Here is a 21,703-nt window from a genome sequence, read left to right as displayed (position 1 = left end):
ATAAAATAAAATATAAATAAAAACATCGATGTATTTTTTAGGTTTTAGTAAATATAAAGTAAATGGACCCGGGTTCCATAGGTTCACTAGAGGCATCTCTCTAATAAGCATAGCAATGGTGGGTAAACAAATTACTGTTGGGCAATTAATAGAATAGCTCATAGTTATGATGATTCTTCATGGCATGATCAATATATAGGCATTACGTCCGTGACAAGTAAACTGTTAAACTTAATGACGCCTACTACTATTATTCCATCCTTGACTGCTATCCAGCATGCATCTTAAGGTGTTAAATTCATAACAAACAGAGTAATGCTTGGAGCATGATGACATAACGTAAACAAAGTAAAACCAAATAATATGTTCGAACCCCATCGTTTTACCCTTAGTAGCAACAATACAATACGCGTTATGCAACTCATCCCGTCACAGAGTAAGGACACCGCAAGATTGAATCTAGTACCAAGCACCTCTCTCATTGAAGATAAATCAATCTACTTGGCCAAAGAAGACATATAGATCGGAGAGAATTACAAGGCTATAAAATCACATATAATAAATCTCAGAAAAATTCCACTCCCGTCTACAATATGAAAATTATAGGGATATTAGTACCACCAGTCTAACGAACTAAACAGCAGCAGCTGAATCCTTCTATACATCATACCAAACACATCAGCAGAAAGGAGAGCGATATCATCTTTAGTCGATCTGAACTTCCAGTCCTCGTCTGGGTAGAATGGTGAAACACGACAGGGCAGAGTAACAGCTCACTTGGTTCGGGTTGACCATGTTGCCAGAAAGACTGAATGGTGACAGGGTAATCACAGGTTAGCCGGTGCAGCTGCCACGGCATACACCGATGGCACAGCCTGAGTGGTCGCTGGGGCACCAGCATGGGAGTAGATTGCCGATGCGGCTCTTTCAGCACTGGACTGCGTAGTTTCTGCGGTTGCACCCTCGCTGCCTGGGGCATACCCATAGTGCATGACAAGTTGCAGGTTCGTCCCGGCCACTTCATGTGGTGCAGCTGCGACGGCGTACACCAATGGCGCAGCCATGGGAGTAGACCGCCGATGCGGCTCCTTCAGCACTGGACTGCGTGGTTTCTCCGGTTGCACACTCGCTGCCTGGGGCGTACACACAATGCATGACAAGTTGCGGGTTCTTCGCGGCCACTTCATGTGGTGCAGCAGCTCTGAAACACAAAAAGTACGAGGAAAAAGCACGATCAATTACTTGTGCATGTAGCAAAGGAAAAAAGACACAGGAATAGATGGCGGCTTCCGATCTACATTGTCCCTGCAAGTAGTTCCTTTTAAGTTGAGACGTCAACGAGGTGGGCATGGACCTATATGTATAAAAATTGGATTGCAAAAAATAGCTTTGCATGTAGATATTAAGAAACAGAGAAGTACTAGGCCCAACTGGTGGCTACCATACATACCTCCCAGAAGTAGTTTCCAGGTACTGAGACTTCACAGCATCAAATAGATACGGATCATTCCCATTAGCATCATAGCTGGGATCAGAGGGACAGGCAGGGTCTGTAACATGTTCTGGCACAGGGTGTTGGGCTTGCACATAGACAAGTTGCAAAGGAGGCGCTTGGGCGTAGTGGTAGGTGGCAGGCGATGCACCATATGTTTGATAACCTGCTTGATACAGATGCGCAGTTGTGGTCACATAGTAAGCAGGCGCGGCGAATTGAGCAGTCGGAGCAGGAAGGTGAGAATCTGGGCATGCATAAGGTTCATTTGGCACCAGCTGAGCAGCTGGAGTGAGAACATGGGCGCTTGGGTGAGGCACATAAGCAGCTGGCTGTGTTGAGTCTGAAGATGAAGCCGAAGGAGGCAGAAAAGCAGCAGATGGAGCGGAATGACTGTTGCCAACATAATGCAGGGGTGGTGCCTCTGGCACTGGCAGTGAAGTAATTGGACGGAACAATGCTCTCAGTTTCTCAACCTACAACAGAATACCAAAAACAATGGAAATTCAATGCAGGTAAATGTACGATAAAGTTCACAGCTACCACTGATAAAATTAAAGACAGAGTAGAAAGATGGAGGATAAAGATGTTATCCCTGTCCATTCCAACTAGCCGATACACTGATATGATTATACCAGTAATTTCACCTAAAAACTCAAGAGAAGAAGTGATAGAAAGAAGAACATGTTCCCATTACACCCACTTTTTTCATCTCTATACCATGTTGCTATTTTCCCAGGAAAAGGAAATAATTTGATTACAGAGGTAGTACATTGTAATCCCTCTCAATCTCGACTTGCTTCTACATATGCTTACACCACAGCAGCAAGTTCTGAAGCACGCGGCTCTCCTAATTATTGCTTTTCATAAAATAGCCCTCCATCTGTAGTTAAACTAGGCACAACAAGATGAGAATTGACTAGTTTGATACTTTAATGTATACAGAAGGCCATAAATAAGCGAGCATGAGTGTTCATCTGGCAGACTGCCTTAAGTTTGAACCATTTTGTACAGGAGCTATCTACAAGAAAGATTCAGCAGAATTCGTTTCACCTCTACTCAAATACAAAACATCAATAAACACCGATTCCACTTACTTGTGCAAAGGTAAGTTCTGGCAAGAATTTGCCGGGATAATTCTCTTTTATGGTGTATCTTACGATTTTCCCTGGGACAGGCATGAAATCACCATCAATCATGAATTTGACCTGCAGATACAAGAAGACTGAACATTCAATTTATGAGTAATAATAATGTACGGCTCATCTATCAAGTTGATTGCTGGATGCCATTTTGGAAACTGAAGATCATAAGACGAGCCAAGATGAACTGAAATTTCAGAAAATTAAAATTGACAGGACTCTTTTGGGAGATAACCATACAGATTTGAAATGTGGCACCAGGACCCACATTTCAGTCACGCATCGAGTGGCAAATCAGCACTGCATCCTTGATGGTGGAGAGATTCATACACGCACAATCACACATGACTCCAGAGTCCAGGCCTGGAACGCGAGGGGGGCCGGGACGGTACCTGGGCGGGTAGGCGGCCCTCGAAGGCGGCGGGCTCGAGGTCGCGCCCGCCGTCGGAGTCGGCGCGGTAGGGCCCGTAGAGGTACCTGGCGTCGAAGTCGTAGAGGAAGAGCGCCGCGCCGCGCCTGATCCGGGAGACGGCTCCCAGCCTCCGCCGCGGCAGGCCCAGCACCCTGTACCTGAAGCACTCGGGCTTGGTCGCGCCGTCGCACCTGAAGATGAACCCCGCCGGCAACGGGGCGTTGCCCTCCGCCGGCTGAGGCCCCGGGTCCTCCTTCGCCATGGGAGCAGCCGGGGAGAGCGGGCCGCCTTGTTTTTTTTTTTAAATGTTGAGTTTGGGCCTTGGGCGAGCAGGAGTGGAGGGTTTTTTTTTTTCACGATAGGACCAGGTGCTTGACTAAGGGTTTTTGTTTTTTGAGATAGCTTACCAGGGTTTTTTTTTTAATTTCATTTCAATTAACCACGCCGAACAAGATCGTCGGCAATCAAGTCTCGGATAAAGGTAGGAGCAGCGCCCGGCCATACGGCTTGGGACACATGCACCATCTTCGATCCGTGCGTCGCTAGAGCATCCGCAACATTATTACAATCCCGTGGGCAAAAAGAGATAGAAAAAGAACTTAAATGCAACATAGCAAGGGCAATTATTTCCCTAAAAAGGACTCCATTTGGCGCTAGATCGTAGTTCTTCGTGTTAGTGATAGCTTGGACCAAATTCTGCGCATCCGTCTCTACCAAGATGTTGATCATTCCCCACTCCTGGGCATAGTTCAAGGCATGCACACACGCTTCAGCCTCCACCTGTAGAACATCTTGGGCGTACTCCACCCTGCCAGCACCTGCACCCATTACATCTCCCATGTGGTCTCGGATCACAAACCCCCAGCCACCACACTTCTTGTCACTATGGAAACTTCCATCAGCGTTAATCTTTAGAATATCCTGTGGCGGGGGCTTCCACCCTTGCACTGTTTTTGGACTTGAATCTTTGCGCTGTGCAAAGAACTCTACATACTCCTTTGCATCAGAACCAGCCTGAAAAACAACTGAGTTGCAACAAAACTTTTTTCCCTCAAAATTCACCTTGTTTCTACACTTCCACCAGTTCCAAAGCAGACTAATGCATTTGGTTTTGGCTTCAAGGTCGGCACTTAGCAAGTAGTAACAGATAATCTGCTTTGGATCAGTTAGGTTCATACATTGCTGTCGGACGCTTTCCAATTCCATCAGGCTCCACACTTTCCTTACTACATAGCTTGCATTTAAAAAAAGAGATGGCCTCCATCCTCATCGAATCGTTGGCACATCGGGCACTTATTTTAGGACTGAGAGAGTATAATATATGACTTCATGTTTGTAAAGTTGCATGATGAAATATGTTTGTATGTGAGCCACAGATTAAAAAAAAAGTCGTCGCATCGTCAAAACTTACTTCATCCATGTGTATGTGTGTGTATTTTTTTCAGAAAATTTTCAAAGTTAAAAAGATGATTTCTAAATATTCCAAAAGAAAAAATTCAAGCCAGGGAGTCAAAATTCCACACTTGGTACTCAGACACTACCATACCATCACAACCACATACTCACTCCTATAATTTTTTTTTAAAAAAAAAATCTTTGTAAACTTTGAACAAAGTTATAGGTATAACATGAATATTTACGTTCAAAAACATATTTTATGATGAATCTAATGGTACTGTAAGTTGATAGTTTTTCTATAAACTTGGTCAAAATTTACAAAATTTGACTTTGAAAAATATTATGTTAAATCAATAATTTGGCGTCAGAGTATGCCCTCAAGTACTCAAGCAACTGATGTCACTAGCTGAAACTTATTTAAGATGTTGATGACGCTCCAGGCCTCCGTAGCCACATTATTTCTTATTGCTATTCACAACTCATTCGAGTTAAGCTTCAACAATACAACATTCTGATTCAAAATTACAAAAAAGTTACAACTGTTAGAGTTATAATATAAGTCATGTACCCCTTTGTATTTATCCTGTTGTATAAGAGGTTTCCTGCATATGTTCCACACTTGTACATGTATATATATCGGCCTATGGCCTCATGGGAATACAAGTTGCTTATTCCTAACATGGTATTAGAGCTAGGTCAATTTTTTGCACGCTGCAACTCGTGTGTTTGATCCGTCTGTACATCCCGATCGATCTCCAACCCCGCTCGATCTCCTCTTCGTCCGCTCGATCGAAGCAGGGGGCTCGTCCCGCCGGCCCCGATCTTCTGCTCCCGCCAGCCCCGGACTCCCGCAGGCGCCCCCGATCTCCTGCTCCCGCCGCTCGATCGAAGCATGGGGCTCGTCTCCAGCCGGCTCTAATCTCCTGTCGATCTCCTCTCCAGTCGGCCCTGGCCCCTGCGGTTCTTCAGCCGCCGACTGCCAGCTGCCCCCTGATCGACTGCCTGCCGCTCCCCGATCCCGTCCCGTTCCCGATTGGAAGCTCTCTCGTCGGATTCTGCTGATTTCGGATCTCTGCTAAAAAAAATGTCTGCTGCATCGGGCTATGTTGCTGTCCCTCGCTGTCCGGTGATCTTCGATGGTACTAACTACACCGAGTTCGATGGCTTCATGCGCATTCACATGCGTGGCATCCGTCTCTGGGGTGTTCTTTCTGGCGAGGTCTGCTGTCCGCCACGTCCGGTTCCTCTGGTGGCCCCTACTCCGCCGACTCCACCGGTTCTTCCTACAGACGCTAATCAGGCTGCCAAGGATGCGGCTAAGCTTGCTGATGAGGCTGCTGATCGTGCTTATGATGAGAGGGTTTTGGCTTATGAGGAGGCTCTTCAGATGTATCATGGTGCTTTGTCTGTTTACACCCAGTGGCTTGATGATGATGCTCGTGCTGCAGCTGTTCTCACTGCTAGTGTTCTGCCTCAGTTTGCTTCTGAGTTTCTGGGTCTTCCTACTGTCTTTCAGATGTGGACTTGTCTTCGTCAGCGCTATGAGCCCTCTGGTGATGCCTTATACCTTTCTGTGGTTCGTCAGGAGCATGCTCTTCAGCAGGGTGACTCTACTGTTGATGACTTTTATGCACAGAGTTCTGCTATCTGGCGCCAGCTTGATTCTCTCCGCAGTGCTGGTTGTCGTACTTGCCCCTGCTGCCAGGCTGTCCAGGACAATTTGGAGTTTCATCGCGTCTACGAGTTCCTGTCTCGGCTCCGTAAGGAGTTTGAGCCCCGGCGTGCTCAGTTGTTTGCTCGTGGCCGTATTTCTCTCATGGAGGCGCTTTCAGAGATTCGTGCTGAGGAGACTCGCTTACGTGGTGCTAGTTTGCTGGAGGTTCCCTCTGTGCTCGCTACTCGGGCTTCTTCCACTCCACCTGCTGCACCGACCCATTCTCGCTCGAGTGCTCCGCCGCTCTTGCCCACTCCTTCTGGAGGCTCAGGTCGCCCCCGTCCACATTGTGACTACTGCAACAATGATGGTCATATTGAGTCCCAGTGCTACACAAAGCGGAAACACCTGCGCAAGGCGCGATCATCCTCCTCAGGGACTTCGTCATCTCCCTCGACAGCTTCAGCCATTGCTTTGACTGAGCAGGATATTCTGAGACTTAAGCATCTGCTCGCGGCTTCAGGTTCTTCCTCGACGGGTACTGCTGGTTCTGTGACTGATGCTTCCCGCACTGAGCAACCGCCCTCTACACAGTCAGGTACATCCCCATGGGTTCTGGACTCTGGAGCTTCTTTTCATATGTCTTCTCATTCTTCCGCTTTGTCCTCTCTTCGATCGCTGGATTCTCCTGTTCATGTCTTCACTGCTGATGGTACTCCACTTTCTGTTGCTAGTAGAGGCAATCTTTCCACTCCTTCTTATTCTGTTCCTGATGTTGCTCATGTTCCTCGACTTACCATGAATCTGTTTTCTGCTGGTCAACTTACTGATTCTGGTTGTCGTGTCATCCTTGACGTTGACTCTTGTTCTGTCCAGGACCGTCGCACGCACACTCTGGTTGGGGCTGGCCCTCGCCGCCGTGATTCTCAGGGTCTTTGGGAGTTGGACTGGCTTCATGTTCCTTCCGCTGCCACCACCATCGCCAGTCCCTCCGCTTCTGTCGCCTCTGTTACTGGTTCCTTCAAGCAGTGGCATCATCGACTTGGTCATTTGTGTGGTTCTCGGTTATCGTCTTTAGTTCGTCGAGGTCTTCTGGGGTCTGTCTCAGGAGATGTCTCTTTAGAGTGTCAGGGTTGTCGTCTTGGCAAGCAGATTCAATTACCATATTCAGATAGTGAGTCAGTGTCTAAGCGTCCTTTCGATTTAGTCCATTCTGATGTATGGGGTCCGGCTCCTTTCGCTTCGAAAGGTGGTCATAAATATATATTATTTTCATAGATGATTTCTCTCGTTACACATGGCTTTATTTCATGACTTCTCGTAGTGAGGTGTTGTCTATTTATAAGCGTTTTGCTGCCATGGTTCATACTCAGTTCTCTTCACCCATTCGTGTTTTTCATGCTGACTCCGCTGGCGAGTATATCTCTAAGATGTTGCGTGGTGTCCTTGCTGAGCAGGGTACTCTTGCCCAGTTCTCTTGTCCTGGTGCTCATGCTCAGAATGGCGTGTCTGAGCGCAAGCATCGTCACCTTCTTGAGACGGCTCGTGCGATGATGATCGCCGCCTCTCTTCCGCCTCATTTTTGGGCCGAGGCTATCTCCACTTCCGCCTATCTCATCAACCTTCAGCCGTCCGCTGCTTTGCAGGGTGGCGTTCCTTTTGAGCGTCTTTTTGATTGTTCTCCCGATTATTCGATGCTTCGCTTGTTTGGTTGTGTTTGCTATGTTCTTCTTGCCCCTCGCGAACGCACCAAACTGACCGCTCAGTCTGTTGAGTGTGTCTTCTTAGGCTACAGTGATGAGCATAAGGGCTATCGTTGTTGGGATCCTATCGGTCGTCGGATGCGTATCTCTCGAGACGTGACTTTTGATGAGTCTCGTCCTTTCTACCCACGCCCATCTTCCTCGATTTTTTCAGTGGAGGATATCTCTTTCCTCACTTTTCCTGACTCACCTATCACCCCCGTCGTGCCTGTGCCTATTCGTTCCACTCCCTCTGCTTCTCCACCTCTAGTCGATTTGCAGCCACCATCTTCTCCGGTCTCCTCGCCTAGCATGTCACCGGATTTTACACCTTCATCTCCGGTGACTTCTTCGTCGCCACCCCCCGATTCTACCTTGGCGATTCCTCCTTCTATTGTTCCATCTTTTCCTCAGCATTACACTCGTCGTTCACGACCTGTGGATGCTTCATTGGATGAGTCGTCCTCTTCCTCTCAGCCTACTTATGGCTTGCGTTCTCGTCCTCGTCCGCCTGTTGATCGCTTTGGATTTCCCACCGCTGGTGCTGCTGTTCTTGAGTCGACTTCTTACCGTCAGGCTGTTGTTCATCCTGAATGGCAGTTTGCGATGGCAGAGGAGATTGCTGCTCTTGAACGCACTGGTACCTGGGATCTTGTTTCTCTTCCTCCCGGAGTCCGTCCCATCACTTGTAAGTGGGTCTACAAGGTTAAGACTCGCTCCGATGGTTCTCTTGAGCGTCACAAAGCTCGTCTTGTGGCTCGTGGTTTTCAGCAGGAGCATGGTCGTGATTATGACGAGACTTTTGCTCCTGTGGCCCATATGACCACTGTTCGTACACTTCTTGTCGTTGCCTCTGCACGCCACTGGTCTATATCTCAGCTTGATGTTAAGAATGTCTTTCTTAATGGTGAGCTGCGTGAGGAGGTGTACATGCAGCCACCACCTGGGTATTCTGTTCCTGATGGCATGGTATGTCGTCTTCGTCGCTCTCTCTATGGCCTTAAGCAAGCCCCTCGCGCCTGGTTTGAGCGGTTTGCCTCTGTGGTCACTACTGCTGGTTTTTCAGCAAGTGCTCATGATCCAGCATTGTTTATTCACCTTTCTCCTCGTGGTCGGACTCTTCTTCTTCTCTATGTTGATGACATGATCATCACTGGGGATGACCCCGAGTATATTGCCTTTGTAAAGGCTCGTCTTAATGAGCAGTTTCTTATGTCTGATATTGGACCTCTTCGCTACTTTCTTGGGATTGAAGTCTCTTCTACCTCTGATGGCTTTTTTATATCTCGGGAAAAGTATATCCAGGATCTTCTTGCTCGTGCTGCTCTTACTGACGAGCGCATTGTTGAGACTCCTATGGAGCTCAATGTTCACCTCCGTGCTACTGATGGTGATCCTCTCCCTGACCCGACGCGTTATCGTCATCTCGTTGGCAATCTTGTCTATCTAGCTGTCACTCGTCCGGACATCTCTTATCCGGTTCATATTCTGAGTCAGTTTGTCTCTGCTCCCACATCGGTTCACTATAGTCATCTCCTTCGTGTTCTCCGATATCTTCGGGGCACGATCTCTCACCGTCTATTCTTTCCTAGCTCCAGTTCTTTACAGCTTCAGGCCTATTCGGATGCTACGTGGGCTAGTGATCCTTCTGATCGCCGTTCACTTTCTGCTTACTGTGTTTTTCTTGGCGGTTCTCTCATTGCTTGGAAGACGAAGAAACAGATTGCAGTTTCCCGTTCGAGTGCTGAGGCTGAGTTGCGAGCCATGGCTCTTTTGACGGCAGAGGTGACTTGGTTACGTTGGTTACTTCAGGATTTTGGTGTTTCTGTCACTACACCGACTCTGCTCTTATCTGACAGTACAGGTGCTATTAGCATTGCGCGCGATCCTATGAAGCATGAGCTCACTAAGCATATTGGTGTTGATGCTTTCTATGTGCGCGCTGGTGTGCAGGATCAGGTTATTGCTCTTCAGTATGTGCCTTCCGAGTTACAGTTGGCGGATTTCCTGACGAAAGCCCGGACTAGAGCACAACATGGCTTTTATCTCTCCAAACTCAGTGTTGTTCATCCACCATGAGTTTGAGGGGGGTGTTAGAGTTATAATATAAGTCATGTACCCCTTTGTATTTATCCCGTTATATAAGGGGTTTCCTGCATATGTTCCACACCTATACATGTATATATATCGGCCTATGGCCTCATGGGAATACAAGTTGCTTATTCCTAACAACAACGTCGGCGATCATCGCCATGGCGCTTACATCGGATGTGCGGCGAGTCGGTGGTCGAAGTTGATGACGAATGTGCGGATCTCCATGGGTGCCAACTCGACGACGAGCTTGGAGGGGTCCAAGGGCCCTCCACGGACCACATTTTCTTTTGGGGGAGGCCCTGCCACCTTCCACTTCAGCCTCTTCTTCTCCATGGCAGCGCGCTCTTGGTTCGCCGATAGGCTTGTTTCGATTATCTTGCCGATCTGGAGCATCAGGATTGGGAAGGGTGTGAGAATATTCATCAAGATCCAATCAAATAAATAAAACGGTGTAGATTTTAATGGAGGTTACCTTTTTATCTGGGAATACCCTCTTGAGGTCGACACTCGCCGGGGCCGAGAGATCCTTATGCTCTCCAGCCTATATGCACAGGACAATGTTTTACAAAAGGTACAAAACTGGATCTGATTGGAGCGAGAGAAAATAAATGAGAATGACCAAAGTATGAGACCTCGTATAGGTGAGCCAACCGAAGGAGAACACTTCCATCTTCGAGTTCCTGTACAACGCATAGGTATTTTTAACACGCGCAGCAAACGGATCCAGATACCATTTTCATCAATATTCTGTGGTGTTGATTACATTTGTTGCAGCTAACTGGCTGGTATTACTTGTAACCTCTCAAACCAGCAGGATTAAAAACTAGCTTGCAACATTGCAAAATAAACGGTACGGTACTCAGAGTTATCAGATCAGCACTCTCTTGCCCAGTACATACCGATTTTTTTCCCTTTTTAAGGAGATATGATAACAATGGTCCATTCTCCATAGACATACACATACCTCAAGAGTAAGCAACGCGACATTTTCAGGAAGGCTGTAAGTTGGATCCATTGCAGAGAATGATGAAACATGTGAATTCCCCCAGTTGCCTCCATCCTGGAAAAACAAGTAGGGGAATGTTCAATGCGACAAGAATAACTGTTTGATCGATCACGAGTGCAACAAAATTTATGCTGTACCTTTTCTGCGAACGCAAGAAGAAGAGGGGAGTACAGCTCCTGACCAAATGTACGACGCCACCTAGCTCCGTCACCTTGTGGGTCAATTTTGAGATAGTATTTTCCTTCAATCTGTTGATAATGTAATAAGTTGCTTTAGATAATGTTTCTGCACAACATATTGTGTGCTTGCAAATAATAGAACAAATTGATCTGCACAACAGGATTTGGTGATATATGCCAACATCTGGTTCTGAATTCCATCCAAAGCACATGGTCAGAAAGATATTCATTACTTACAACTAGTCCTTCACATTGATCATCCAAACAGACTTTTTCATCTAGTGCTTCCGCAACACCACGACCATCATCATTGAGTAGCCTCCTACACAAGGAGTAGGAAATATTTAACCAAGCAGAGGTAGAAAAAGAAAATTGCAACAGTATGAATGAAGCAAGAAAATACTGTGCAACTCTGAGTGTGACATGTACCTGTGTAGCATTAGCTCTATTTGTCCATCCTTTATGCTCGAACCTCCAACAGACCTGTCTACAAGTATAGACAACTCTTTGCTGCCATCTTCCACATAAATGCCAAGATTAATCTGAAAATAAATACAGATCTATCAATCTGTGTATAAATCAGCCCCATCACAATCTATAAGTGAAACTACAGAATAATTTGCAACTTTGGATCCTCCAAAGTTCAACTTCTTATGACCTCCATAATCACCAATAGCCCCTCGCCTACCAAAGTTCTCCAAATACGGCTAAATCTGTCATTAAATGATCAACTTCCTATGTCAACCCTCTCGTATGACACCAAATGGAGAGACTTGCCTTATCTGTCATTAAATGTCAAAATTTGTGTCCCCTTTTGCACTGCGAGATCACATCATCTCGTCTAAGCTACACAATAAAATCACTACATGTCGAGATCAGGTGTTATTCTTAGGATGCTAAATAAGTAAAGAAGAGAGCTACTTTAGCTGTCATTAGATATCTGTTTTCATCTACAGGTAGAGTCAATGACCAAAAACATATCAATTACAAAGTAAACCAAAAACCCTCCAAAAACAAAATATGTGTAAACTGAGGGGAAGTGCAAAGTGAACTCCTAACTACTTTCAGATGTCAACTCAATGATGGAAAAGGATGAAAGAAGCCATTTCTTAAGGATACTACTAAGCTTCCTTGTATAAAATATACTGTAATAGAGAAAACAAGAGCTCACAGGATAATAGTTTCCAGCAACAGGTTGGTTTACTTCAATCTTCCACTCCGAGCGATAATCCCGTACCTGAAAGAAAAAAGGGCATATTATATACTAAAATAAGTGATGGCATAACTGTGCACTGTTGCAACACTTAATTTATATTGCAGTTATCCTCTATAACATCACTAGTTTCTCCCCCCTTTCAAAACTACGACAAGAATCATTAATGCAATTGTCTGTGAACTATTTTTTTGCTTTCACTACATTTATTAGAAAGACAATAGACATTTTTTGTCTGGGGAAAGGGTCAAGTGCTAGTGGTAGTGCATCATACCCTTTTGATGAAATCACGCCCACTGGAATCAGTGTAAAATGTTTTGTTTGTTGCCATGCTAGTAATGATTTCAGTTGAAAGTTCTTTTCCATTTTCATCGTCGACTGGTATTGGTCCAACCTACGAATAAAAACAATTATTAATAAGATGTTAGAAATATGTAATGACAGAAAAGAAACAAGGCGAATGTATTGTCATGCAAAATGTGAAGGCCTCCAAGAAGAAATCAATGCAAGGTGCAATGACACAGCACTCACTATGAACTCGGTTTCCACATAGTCCTTTCCCTTGTAAACTCTAGTTATCTGCACAAAGATAAGAAAAGCTATATCAATTATCAAGAAAAAAAATTATTTTTAGTCGATTAACAAGGAATGAAAAAAAAGAATAAAGTCCATATTTTGGCACTATCAACCTCACTAGTGTCAAAAAACGCTCTTATATTGTGGGACCCCTTTTTTCCTAGTAAATAGTTCAAACCATTTCATCGACATATTTGATCCCTCACTTAACCAAAATTGTAAAAAAAAAATACAATATCTATCTTTTAAAGATTCACTAAAAAGACAGTTGGCGGGTCTCTTTGTATGTCTTGTCCGGAAAGAGGACTTAATGATTATTCGTTTGCCGGAACGAGAAGTAAAAATTGTTGTGGATACATCATTTGTCAGGACTTTTCGGGGTAAGTTCTTTGGCTTGGACAGGACATTTAGTTCATGTTGCTATTCCTGCATAATCATAGGTGAACCGCACATGTTATACAGAAGATGTTGAATGGACAATAGTAAATCTACCGAGTCTAAGGTATATGATAATTTAGAACGAATAGTGTTACTATCAAAATTTGCAAACGAATAGCGCCATGTTGCTGTAGCAACAAAGATGTGTGCTAGAAATTCGTTGAGAACACGAAGATCAGGAAGAAAAAAGAAGCAAGTAAATCCTTATGAGTGGTGGTTCAGACAAGCAGTATACATATGATTAACCTGATATATCCATGGATTAATCTGCTGATGCACTTCATCCAATATGGGCCCACGCAGAATCGTGGGAGGAACCTTGAAGTGGGAAACATAAATTCGTCAGATCGACAATGCACCTTTTTTAAAGATCCCTTTGATCCATTCAGTATTTTAGAGATACTTTGATCCCTTCTTCATACCTGACCATCAGTTTTGATAGGAACAACGCCCTTAGGGCGAAATATGTATGCTCCAGAAGCCTACAGTCCAGGAAAAATTAAACAAATGCCAGTGTAAGTAATTGCTACTTTTAAGGTGAAATAGACTATTTGTAGAATCCCTGGTGCACCTGAGGATCATCTCCGCTTCCATCTTGTCCTAGGTAATACTTGTACTTCTGCTCAAAATTTGCTTCGACCTTGAAATATATTAATGATTCTTGAGTACAGGTGATTCTAGATAACAAGCAAGACTAAAAGCGAAATTCAATATCCAATACCAGAATGGACATATGAGCTGCTAGGGAAGATAAGCCTGGATAATCTTAGTGTATAAAAGATAAAAGCAAGGCAAGAGGTAAAACCGTTTTAGATTGAAAATAATGCTGGGCAATTAGCAAATTACCTGTGTCTTGCTATCGGAGTACTGGGATAATGCTCCAGCTGCATCATATTGAAGTTTCAAACGCCCTTGCCCAACTTGCAGATTCCTACTTTCACTTCCCTGAGAATTTAGAGTGGATGTCGAAGAGATAGATGCTGAAATGTATATAATGCAACAGAGAAATTGTCAAACTTTCGAGCAATCCTTTATATTTTGTTGTATATCAAGACGAAAGATGCGGAATTCACCTGATCTCTTTCCGATCGAGATAAAATAAGTGCTAAAACCAAGTGGTGCTACCGAAGCAGGAAAAGCAACCCAAAACTTAGGACTTGCAGCAGGCGATGTGCCCAAGTAAGCCTTGACATGTCTGTCCCGTAGGTGCGATGAGGCATTAGCTATAGGCAGAAGTTGCGATTCAATTTCTCTTCCTTCAGAATCATGGACAACAATCGAGTCACTCATGACCTATTAATTTTACAAAGAGGCACATTTAGTTTTCATTCCACAGTACGGGAGTTTCATGGTAGTGGCACTTTTTATAAGCACATATTATTCATAAAAAGAATGGATGGATGGATGAATCAGCAATAAAAGACCAACAAAACATCTTGTTTTTTAGGGAACAAAAATTGCATACTGGTATGCGGAGGACATCCTCTCGTTTCCATCCAAGAGAGTTGTACACAAGAACAACCTGTAACAAATAGTTGAAAACAACATATTAGATGTTACACGGGTTTACTTTCCAAGAAAGTGTCATGGATTAATAAAAACCTATACAAATTTCATCTTGAAAAGAGCCATGCATGAGTTAAGAACAGAACTCACCAAGCTTTTTCCTTGAGATAAGTTCATCTCGGAAGGGGGGCAATAAGTAATGTTCAGGAGAGGACACTGAAAAAAGATCAGTAAACAGTAAATACACATTTTTAACTGAAAAGGCAAATTAGTTAGAGAAAACCTGCAAACCAACCTGCCCAAACTTTGTCGTTGGGGACGAACAACGAGAATTTGAGCCTGACTCACTCAAGCAACCGAGAGAAGTCGAAACCAGTTCCTCCGCCTAGACAAGAATCAAACCAAATCAATCCATCGAATCGCAAAAGAAATCATCAAATATGAATTACAGCAATTTTCTCGAGAAGTTACTTTCTTATAGCCAATTGATAATCTCTTCGCATAATCATTTGCAACGTGTTGCTTCTCTGTTCCTGTAACAGCATCATGATGCTGAGCAAGAGCTAGAGCATCTCCTAAGCTATCTGTTGTGGAACCTGACTTGCTTCTCCCAATGAAGAACTCCAGCTGCCTAGCTGCCTGAAAGTGAAAACGTATTGACCTTTAAGCATGAACGGCACCAAGTGACAAAGGAAGTATATCGTATGGTGTTGGACATCTAGAGGGAAACATTAAAAGAGTAGGTAAAACTACCAAGTAATATCCACTCATCATGCGGACATATCGTTTTAAGGCAGGTCTGCTTGTGAAGTAACCTGTCCAGTATGCATTGGGGTTATCTGCATATCTGATCAAAGAAACACAGCCATACGAATGAGAAGGAACAAAAGTACAAAAGCGAAGTTAATTGTACTAATTATGAATATAAGATAGAACATACGGAAAGAAATCATTTGTCTTAAGAGGCCATGGCTCATTTGTAGAAAATTTTGCATCAGTGTAAATGGAAGGAGTGGAGTACAGAGCATTCACACGGCCATCCTGTGGTATAATCAAACAGAACAAGCATGGTGAGTTATAATGTGTTAATAGCTATCTTAGATAAAATTTCAGCACTATTTACTTATTTACCGATTTAAAATACTCAAATAAAATCAACTTGTATCAATAACAAGAAAAGAAAGGCATGGAATGGCACTATCTTAGACCATTTTCTTAAGCATTTATGTCCTTATCCAATTATATGACACAAGAAAAAAACCAAATGCATCCCACGAAATGTTCCCATATATTAGTGTGAGAAGACTGAAACATTTCAAACGTATTGCATGATCCATAACTGAAACAATCATGATGGTGATAGCTCACGAGGTATGATTAAGTAGTGCTTCTAAGTTACTAAAGAAATACACCCACCGATTCACAATACAAGTAGTTTAGGACATTTATGGCCTTCAAAGTACCATTTGACCATATTCTTAAATATGTTGTTTCAAACAAGCATAATTATATCTTTCAAAAATATATGCCATGAAGATCTAGTATTGTTCGCCTTATTCTAGGCTCATCCTTTACCTTGTTCACATAATGAATTAATTTGTCCATCTGTCTGAACCAACTTTCTGCGTATTGATATTTGAAGTCTGTTCCCATTGTAAACATGATATGGTTTGTCCTTGTAACATTTGCCTACAAAAAGAAAAGAAATAAAGAGTATATATTACAATGAACACCTGTACTACCAAATAGAACAACAACTTTAAGTATGAAATGATGCGGTTTAGATAACGGAAATCTATTTGTAGAACGGTCTGTATTTGGCTTATTGGTAGAACCACGTGCGCGCTGTCCGATCGGCCTCGCTATCATACTCTCCACAAGCCACGCGACTCAGCGGTATGGCGGACACGGGTTTAGGACAGACAGTGTTACCTGTCGGGACGTTTCTGTTGCATCCTTTAAATTTTCAGCATGAAATGCTAAGGTCGAAGTAACATAGAAATCTGAAGCCGCATTTTTAGTGTTAGGTATGAACTTGTGAATGCAACCCAGATGGCCATTCTAATTAAATAAGAAATTTGTAGACAATGGATTTTCATCCAATGCATATAACTGGGCAAATTATGCACCAGCGTAAAAGTATGGACATATATGAGACCCTACTGTACCTGTGCCAGCGCTGCAGCAACAAAATCATTCACCCGTTGTTCAACATTGTAATCAAAAAGAAGGGGATCATCCTACATAGACAAAAGTAATGAAGAATAGGTTTATTCCTGGTGTTGATTAAATTAACATATCTGAAGTTCTCATTAGTTTACCTGGACAACAGGGGAAGTATCATCGACTTCAAAATAAAACTCACCAGGTGGTGGTTCATAATTTTTTGGGAAGATGCCAGCAAAAATCTGAAAAGAAAATGAGCAGATTTCCCGTCATTACATATGAAACATGTTTACCAAACTTTACGGACTTGAAAGTGATTGTTCTGTGAGAAAACTGGCAGGAGTGCTGCATACTCATTGACAATAAAGAAACTGTTACAATATATATGGTCATGGTTTTTATTTGGAGCATGCCACCTCAGTGCGGTGCAGACCACTCGCAGCGAGAAATACTGCTAAGACCCCCATGGGTGCGTCGCAGTGCAGGTCTACGCTAGATCATCAGAATGATTCACTGTATGTTACATTACGGAAAAGGAAAATACTACTTACATCAGCTGATGAGCCGAAGGTCTTGGAGCCCCTCCATACAACCTCGAGTTCTTTTGTCCCATTCCTCGTGTCACGATCTTGGTAATCAATCCGGAAAAAATATAAGGCATCAAATCCTACCTGAAAGACGGTAAAATGTGTTACACTAGTATACTTCTTATGCACAGTAGCCATATATCCAATCTAAGGCTGTGAGCTTGGGACAAGGTTGTATTGTGTCAAGAGCAAAAGATGGATCTTGTAGAGAGAACAAGAATAGCAGAGACAAAACAATCACGGCAAGAGAGAAAAGATTTGGGGAAATGGCCACACATTATTTAAGTATAACCTTGAACAAGTACAGGGGATTATCACTCCCTCACAACCTTTCAAATAATTTGCCTTGGGTCCATGCCCTATACAAGAATCTAGTGCTAACGAATAACCTAGTCTTTAATCCATTCTTGCACTCTTAACCGTACTTTGGATGAGATCTTGACCTCTCAGATTGCTAACTATGGCCATACCTAATGGTTATATATTGTCCCACACATATTCTCCAACTTCTCCTCTAACTAAACTAAAAGTCTCTAAGAGATTAAATTAGTATAGAAATCCCTAGTCATACATCTCCAAGTCCTAATAGGACATGAGTCACCTTTCTCAACTAAATGTTTATGCAGCCATCTCTACGCTGACAAGTCTGACATGTTTGTCAAAACACTGTAGGCGTAGCTGAAAATTCAATGAAGTGACTGAGTTGTGTAAATTATTTAGTTGTGTTAGGTGGTCAAGAAGTGCAGTCAATCACTTCACTCTTGAGAGCATAGCCCTTGGCATTCCTATTATGCATGCTCTATGAACCAACAGTACCACATCTCAACGTTCAGGTATTACTGTAACCAGTGATGACAGGTAGCCTACCATAATGGTATAGAAGTCAGCATCCTGAGTGTGAAACTCATCTTATCATGCAAATGAGATGTACACGGAAGTAACAGTGGACCATAAGAAAAAAAAAGTCACACAAAATCTGAAAGCATGACATAATAAAATGGATACAGTGAATTACTTCTGCACCGAGGAGGTAAGCCTGAACTGCAGAGTGCCCAAATGGATCGATCTGCCAACCAATCCTCGGAATCTGACCAAACTCCTCCTTGATGAACCTGTGCCCCAGCGTAGTCTGATCGATCATGTCAATGTAGTGCACAGTCGCCTCGTCGTGCATGCACATACCCCCATTTCTGCAACATCACAAGGAGTAATATGCCATCAATCAGTTATAGAGCATAGACATGATTGCTAGTACAGCCTAAAAAGGAAAGTTGTTCAAAGAGCCAGCATACATGAACTCCAACCGGCCGGAGCTGACGAGCCCCTTCACTGTATCCTTGATCATGTCGCTCTGCTGCCTCCACCATCTCTGGAAAAACGCCTGCAACCAACCATACATAAACGGTCACTGAAGATAAATCACAGCATATATAACCCAAAAATGAACCCACATTGTAACACCATCCGTTCTATTTTGATGCAGAACTGCTGGTCCAGCTCCAATTCCGGAAACAGACAGCAGGGGACAGAGTTCCTATAATACTCTGACAGACATGAAACGGGTGTAAAGCAGCAGAGACTGTTGTACAGTGCTCTGCAACCTCCCAATTCCAGAACTCCGAGCTTTTCAGATTGTCTGGCGAACATTGACGGTCTCCTTACCTGCTCGACGTAGATGAACTTGCGGTTCTCGTCCTTGAGCAGCGCCGGCACGAGCGAATCCAGCACGTTCTGAACGCAGGCATTCTGCGACCAAAAAAGACCCGAATTGAGCCTCAACGCTATGCACACAGAGTCTGACGGCAACCGGAAACGTAAATGAATCTACACCAAAACAAGGGTAACAAATCTGGAGGAAAGGGGGGAGAAAAAAAATCTCGCAGAAGCCCGGCGACAATCGAGCGGCGGAATTCGAACCTGGATGGAGTTGTTGGATCCGACGTAGTACTGGTCGACGGTCTTGAGCCAGCCGACGTCGTCGTGGGTGTGGGGGACCACGTGCACGTTCAGCTTCCCGTTGACCACCCCCGCCGACGTGTTGTACGGGATGTACACCGCCTCGCCGCCGCCGCCGGGGCCGAGCACGACGGCGGCGGCGGCGAGGAGGAGGAGGAGGAGGGCGAGCCGGACGGGGCCCATGGGCGGCGGCGCGGTCGCCGCCGGTCGGGAATCCTCCCACCCGGGGAGCGAGCGCGATGGGAGGGGAGGGGGCGGCGGCGGTCGTCGGGTTGCGAGAGTAACTGATGAGTGCCCCGGCCGGCGGGCCAAGTGGACTAGCTAAGAGCAGCGGGGAGCGGGCCCACCTGGCGGTGGGAGGGCTCGCGGAGTGGGCGTGCAGGTGGTTGCGCCCTCACTGTACCACGTCGGCTTCGGCTGGATGCAGGATATGCTGCTGCATTTATCCAGTAGAGCATATTTCAGTGTGGTCCTCCCGCCTTCTCACGAATTACAGCCATCTCCTTCTGACCTTTCTCTCCGATCCTCAGTGCTTCCTTTTCGTTCCGACTAGGACATCCATACCATACCACCGCTACACTACACCCCCGCAGCTAAACATACTCGTAGAACGACTCTGCGTTGTACGGGTTATAATGCATATAAATGAATCAAATAAATGATTAAGATCATCTTTAGGGTTGAAGCTCATTTCTCGCACGTATGTCATGGCGTGTACGAGTGCCCAACAGGCACCCAAAATTCAATCATTTGGACAGGTCGGGATCCCCCAAATCCAGACCATATGCGGTGGAGAAATGTGGTTGTCCGAACTATCCGCATGTTATCTCCAACACGCTGGCCCTACACACAAAAAAACCCACGACGCACCTTCCCTTCATGGTGGAGGCAACTTGATATAGAAACCCTAGTCAAGGGGCGGGGAGGAGTTGAGCGGCGGAGGCGCAACCTCATTTTGTAGGAGGATCCCTACACGGAGGGGAATCGGCCGTTGAAGAGAGAGAGACAGAATTGACACTTCCCCAAAAAAATCAGTAAACCTGATGGTAGGGAAACGATAAAAAAAAAGCGGCGTGCTACGCATCCGCAGGCTGAAGATCAGCCGGGTCGCGAGCCATTAGATATGTGATCTGTGCCGCATCGAGCGCTCGGACGTGCCTTCATTATTGCAACGCATGCCTTGTTGCAGGATTACTTGTGCAACACAGGTCTCGTTGCAGGATTATTTCTGCAACATAGGTCTTGTTGCAGAATTTTTCTGCAGCAGTTGTTTTGTTGCATTTTTTGCAACTGAGTTTTTGTTGCAATTTTTTTTTGCAACCAAGGTCTTTTTGCAGAAAAATTTTGTAAGAGATATTTTATTACAAAACGTAGACCTGTCGTAGACCATTGCAACGCTATATATGTTTCAGAAACATAGCTTCTGTTGCAGAAGCGCGTTCAACAAAGGATAGTGTGTGGAATCTCACTGGGACACGTGTGAGGTAGGGGAGGTGGCGGACGCAGACCCCGCGATCCGCCGGGTGATGGTAAAAGTTTCCCTAAAAAAATGGTGCGGTATCCCTTCGATCGGTGGGAGTCGTGGGTACAAACGAGGATTACTACATATTGTTATTTAACAATAGATTGCCCTTTAGTAACATAGAAAGAGATTATAGACATGTAATTGATTCCTTTCCATAAATGTTGCCTTGTGTTATCAAACATTGATTTTTTCCCATAGATTTGGATTGTAAAGATTGATTAGAGATCACCGTGATTTGATTTCTTTACATGTATACTGAAGATCGGTCTACATGATTTGTGTAGATTTGGCAGATAAAACCAAATTAATTAAGTAGATCAATGGGCTAAAAACTATTTAAATAAATTGGTGGGATAGAAAAAAATCGGTGGGGAGGTTTAACCGGAATGGAGCCGATGCTAGCACCTCACCATAGTGTATAGGTCTGTGTCAATTCTGATAGTATGCGGAGCACAAAATAATAGGTTGGTCACGGAAAATGAATCGGAAAAGGAAGCCAGAAAACGAAACTTAGAAAAAAAAGACAAAAAAACACGCACACACGTCAAATGGGCCGGCGAACTTTGATTATAGTTAATGTTTTGGTAAGATTTGATTTGTTTTGGCCTTCTAGGTAT

General features: G+C 44.3%; 2 protein-coding genes across 3 annotated transcripts; both read right to left on the bottom strand.

Annotated features, from left to right (window-relative positions):
- Window positions 1-335: 335 nt before the first annotated feature.
- LOC123123516 (uncharacterized) lies at window positions 336-3,351 on the bottom strand. 2 transcript variants are annotated; one of them, XM_044544040.1, is made up of 4 exons: window positions 3,027-3,351; window positions 2,590-2,700; window positions 1,451-1,968; window positions 336-1,201 (listed from the first exon to the last, which is right to left on the bottom strand). In XM_044544040.1, the coding sequence occupies exons 1-4, from the start codon at window positions 3,306-3,308 to the stop codon at window positions 1,021-1,023; spliced, it is 1,092 nt and encodes a 363-aa protein (XP_044399975.1). In that variant the 5' UTR covers window positions 3,309-3,351; the 3' UTR covers window positions 336-1,020. The 2 variants fall into 2 exon arrangements, with proteins under 2 accessions (XP_044399975.1, XP_044399976.1); XM_044544041.1 differs by having other exon boundaries at window positions 1,451-1,962.
- Window positions 3,352-9,902: 6,551 nt separating this feature from the next.
- Window positions 9,903-19,955, bottom strand: LOC123123515 (alpha-mannosidase At3g26720). The gene is made up of 29 exons (XM_044544039.1): window positions 19,523-19,955; window positions 19,268-19,351; window positions 18,898-18,986; window positions 18,621-18,795; window positions 17,570-17,689; window positions 17,174-17,260; window positions 17,021-17,092; window positions 16,428-16,541; window positions 15,793-15,893; window positions 15,606-15,699; window positions 15,324-15,491; window positions 15,148-15,237; window positions 15,003-15,068; window positions 14,812-14,868; window positions 14,420-14,639; window positions 14,193-14,326; window positions 13,918-13,986; window positions 13,769-13,828; window positions 13,593-13,664; window positions 12,864-12,911; window positions 12,607-12,726; window positions 12,291-12,356; window positions 11,549-11,661; window positions 11,357-11,441; window positions 11,078-11,188; window positions 10,899-10,994; window positions 10,567-10,614; window positions 10,407-10,475; window positions 9,903-10,318 (listed from the first exon to the last, which is right to left on the bottom strand). The coding sequence occupies exons 1-29, from the start codon at window positions 19,742-19,744 to the stop codon at window positions 10,100-10,102; spliced, it is 3,069 nt and encodes a 1,022-aa protein (XP_044399974.1). The 5' UTR covers window positions 19,745-19,955; the 3' UTR covers window positions 9,903-10,099.
- Between the last annotated feature and the right edge of the window lie 1,748 nt (window positions 19,956-21,703).

The sequence above is a fragment of the Triticum aestivum genome, chromosome 5D (assembly GCF_018294505.1).
Source record: "Triticum aestivum cultivar Chinese Spring chromosome 5D, IWGSC CS RefSeq v2.1, whole genome shotgun sequence".
Taxonomy (NCBI): Eukaryota; Viridiplantae; Streptophyta; class Magnoliopsida; order Poales; family Poaceae; genus Triticum; species Triticum aestivum.
The sequence above is the reverse complement of the archived record's forward strand: the minus strand, read 5'-3'. Positions and strand labels throughout refer to the sequence as shown.

Coding starts and splice junctions, on each gene's coding strand:
- LOC123123515 (XM_044544039.1), bottom strand. CDS start 19,744: ATGGGCCCCGTCCGGCTCGCCCTCCTCCTCCTCCTCCTCGCCGCCGCC. Junction 11,442..11,548: donor ATAGAGCTAATGCTACACAG/GTACATGTCACA, acceptor CTCCTTGTGTAG/GAGGCTACTCAATGATGATG. Junction 10,476..10,566: donor GGTTGGCTCACCTATACGAG/GTCTCATACTTT, acceptor CTGTGCATATAG/GCTGGAGAGCATAAGGATCT.
- LOC123123516 (XM_044544040.1), bottom strand. CDS start 3,308: ATGGCGAAGGAGGACCCGGGGCCTCAGCCGGCGGAGGGCAACGCCCCG. Junction 1,969..2,589: donor CAGAACTTACCTTTGCACAA/GTAAGTGGAATC, acceptor ATTCTGTTGTAG/GTTGAGAAACTGAGAGCATT. Junction 1,202..1,450: donor CTGGAAACTACTTCTGGGAG/GTATGTATGGTA, acceptor TTTGTGTTTCAG/AGCTGCTGCACCACATGAAG.